Source organism: Austrofundulus limnaeus, unplaced genomic scaffold (genome assembly GCF_001266775.1).
Source record: "Austrofundulus limnaeus strain Quisiro unplaced genomic scaffold, Austrofundulus_limnaeus-1.0 Scaffold10, whole genome shotgun sequence".
Taxonomy (NCBI): Eukaryota; Metazoa; Chordata; class Actinopteri; order Cyprinodontiformes; family Rivulidae; genus Austrofundulus; species Austrofundulus limnaeus.
In genome coordinates, this window is record NW_013952412.1 from 2077141 (window position 1) to 2079166 (window position 2026).

At 40.5% G+C, this 2026-nt stretch overlaps 1 protein-coding gene across 1 annotated transcript in view; it reads right to left on the minus strand.

The window, feature by feature from the left end:
- unc5da (unc-5 netrin receptor Da) overlaps positions 1-2026 on the minus strand; it is a gene marked incomplete in the record, with an annotated part of 274340 nt that overhangs the window by 95821 nt on the left and 176493 nt on the right. Inside the window, 1 exon segment of the mRNA XM_014001635.1 lies at positions 409-627. Coding sequence (XP_013857089.1) covers positions 409-627 — 219 coding nt within the window.

Here is a 2026-nt window from a genome sequence, read left to right on the forward strand (position 1 = left end):
CCAGAATGCTTTGCGTGTAAATAAAATGGCTCCGTCCGTGTTAAAATATATTTTAAAAAATTTACAAAACTAAACATCCTACAGTATTTTTGCAGTCTTTATTTTACAGTTAAAATAAATGTTTATCAAATAAAATCCAATGTTACAACTCATCAGGGATCCCTTTAAACAATAAAATATCAAAATTATTTTCTAATTCACTTATAAACAAAACTATTACATCTGTCATAGTAAAAACGAGTGATCATGATGGTTTAGTCTTTGCAACTTGAAAAAAAAAAACCTGAAATCTGTTAGTACGTGTGCTCAGTTACAGATCTGATGGTGTCTAGTTTTCTGTTGGAGAAACTGAAGTTTCCACTCCGCAGAAGGATCGTATGAAATCCGGCTGTGTCACAGTTGGCTCACCTGTGTTTGGCACCACCAGCCTGCCTCCAGCGTGGCCAAACACTGCGGTCGCTTTGTTCACAGGCCTGCTGTGAGGCTGAAAGGCTTGCTGAGCGAAAAGGTTTCTGCCTCTTCGGCCCAGCGTCGTCCCCACGGGAACCTCTCTGTAGTCTGGAGCCAGGCCCCGTGGAAATGTCTGAGGGTGGGACATGATGTGGTACTCTGCCCTTTCTGCCACCCCTGAGGACAAAATAAAAGCTCTGAAACTCGCTGGCAGCACTTGAAAGTGATTGTTATAAACTTTAGCATTATTTTTTAACACGATTCTATACTGTTGCAATGAGAAAACAAGAAACAGCAGGAGAGCAGGTTTTGTTTACATTTTGGAACATGTTTTTGGTCCAACCACTCAGTTTTAAACTGACTTCACTGAAGGCAACCTCGGAACAGGGACTGAAACTGCAGCAAGCCTGCCTCTGTCAAGGCTCTTGCCTCCAGCTAAAACAATGAGCCTGAGGCAACAAGAAACAGCAACACTTTGCATTTCAACAGCTTGGAGGGTGGAGACATTTAAACCTGCTGTATGAAAATAAAACAAATTATTGCACTTTTTAGGTTTAACATGTAGCTGTTCCCATTGAGTTTTTGCAGCGATAAATGGCACACAAAGGGATGAGAGCATCATCTGGGTGACTCAGTAAAATCCTTTTTTTTACACGGTTTATTGTAGCAGACTGCGAACATGTTTTTATTTTGTACATTTTGTGCAGTTTAACATCTGGGGCTGTGTGAAATGAGCAGGCTGCATATAAAACTCAGTCATTTGGTGTAACAAGTGAAGCCAATGTGCAATAACATCAAAATGCTCTGAAATCTTCTGTTATTCTTATTTTCACTGTTTTTAAATCATAGAAAACGTGTAATTGGCTGATGTAGACTCCCTGCTGTTACTCCCTCTGGTTTAGAAATTCACATGAAACATTTGTGCACTATGATTAAAAGTCGGGTCTGTGTCAGGAAGCCCACCAGTTTAAATGAACTCTATCAAATATCCAGCCAGAATTACATCAGGTGTTTGTTGATGGGTACAAAGAGCAGGTGGTGGAGGAGCCTCTTGCTAAGGGGAGTATCTCACTGGGCTGTGACTGGTGGAAACCATAGTTTGGTGACTCAAACTGTCAGAAAACTCCCCAAAGAATAAAAAAGGCACACTTTTTTTTGCTGTCTCACTGAATTCTGAGGGTTAGTAACCAACATGCCATGTGGTTGCCTATTGAGCAAACAATTTTTCGAAAATAACAACCTACAGTATTTTTGTGTGCACAGGTAGTAAAACTGTATTCTACACCCAGTGCGTTTATGCACTGCACCCATAACTGCCTCACGCCACTTTCTACCCACCATAGCGGCCGCCCCCATGTTTATGATTTATTCTACTGGAGTCCACTTTTGAAAGTAAGACAGGCAGATTTTAACCTTTTATTTTTAAATAGTCACCATTTACCATATCAGTGGCCTGGTTTTAAGACCTGGATCTTTGGAGCTAGCTGGCCCAGTTGTTTTCAGTCATAAAGATAGCTCTTTTGCAGGCTTCAAACTTCGTTTAATCAAATGTTAGTGTGAGTGATCTATATATATA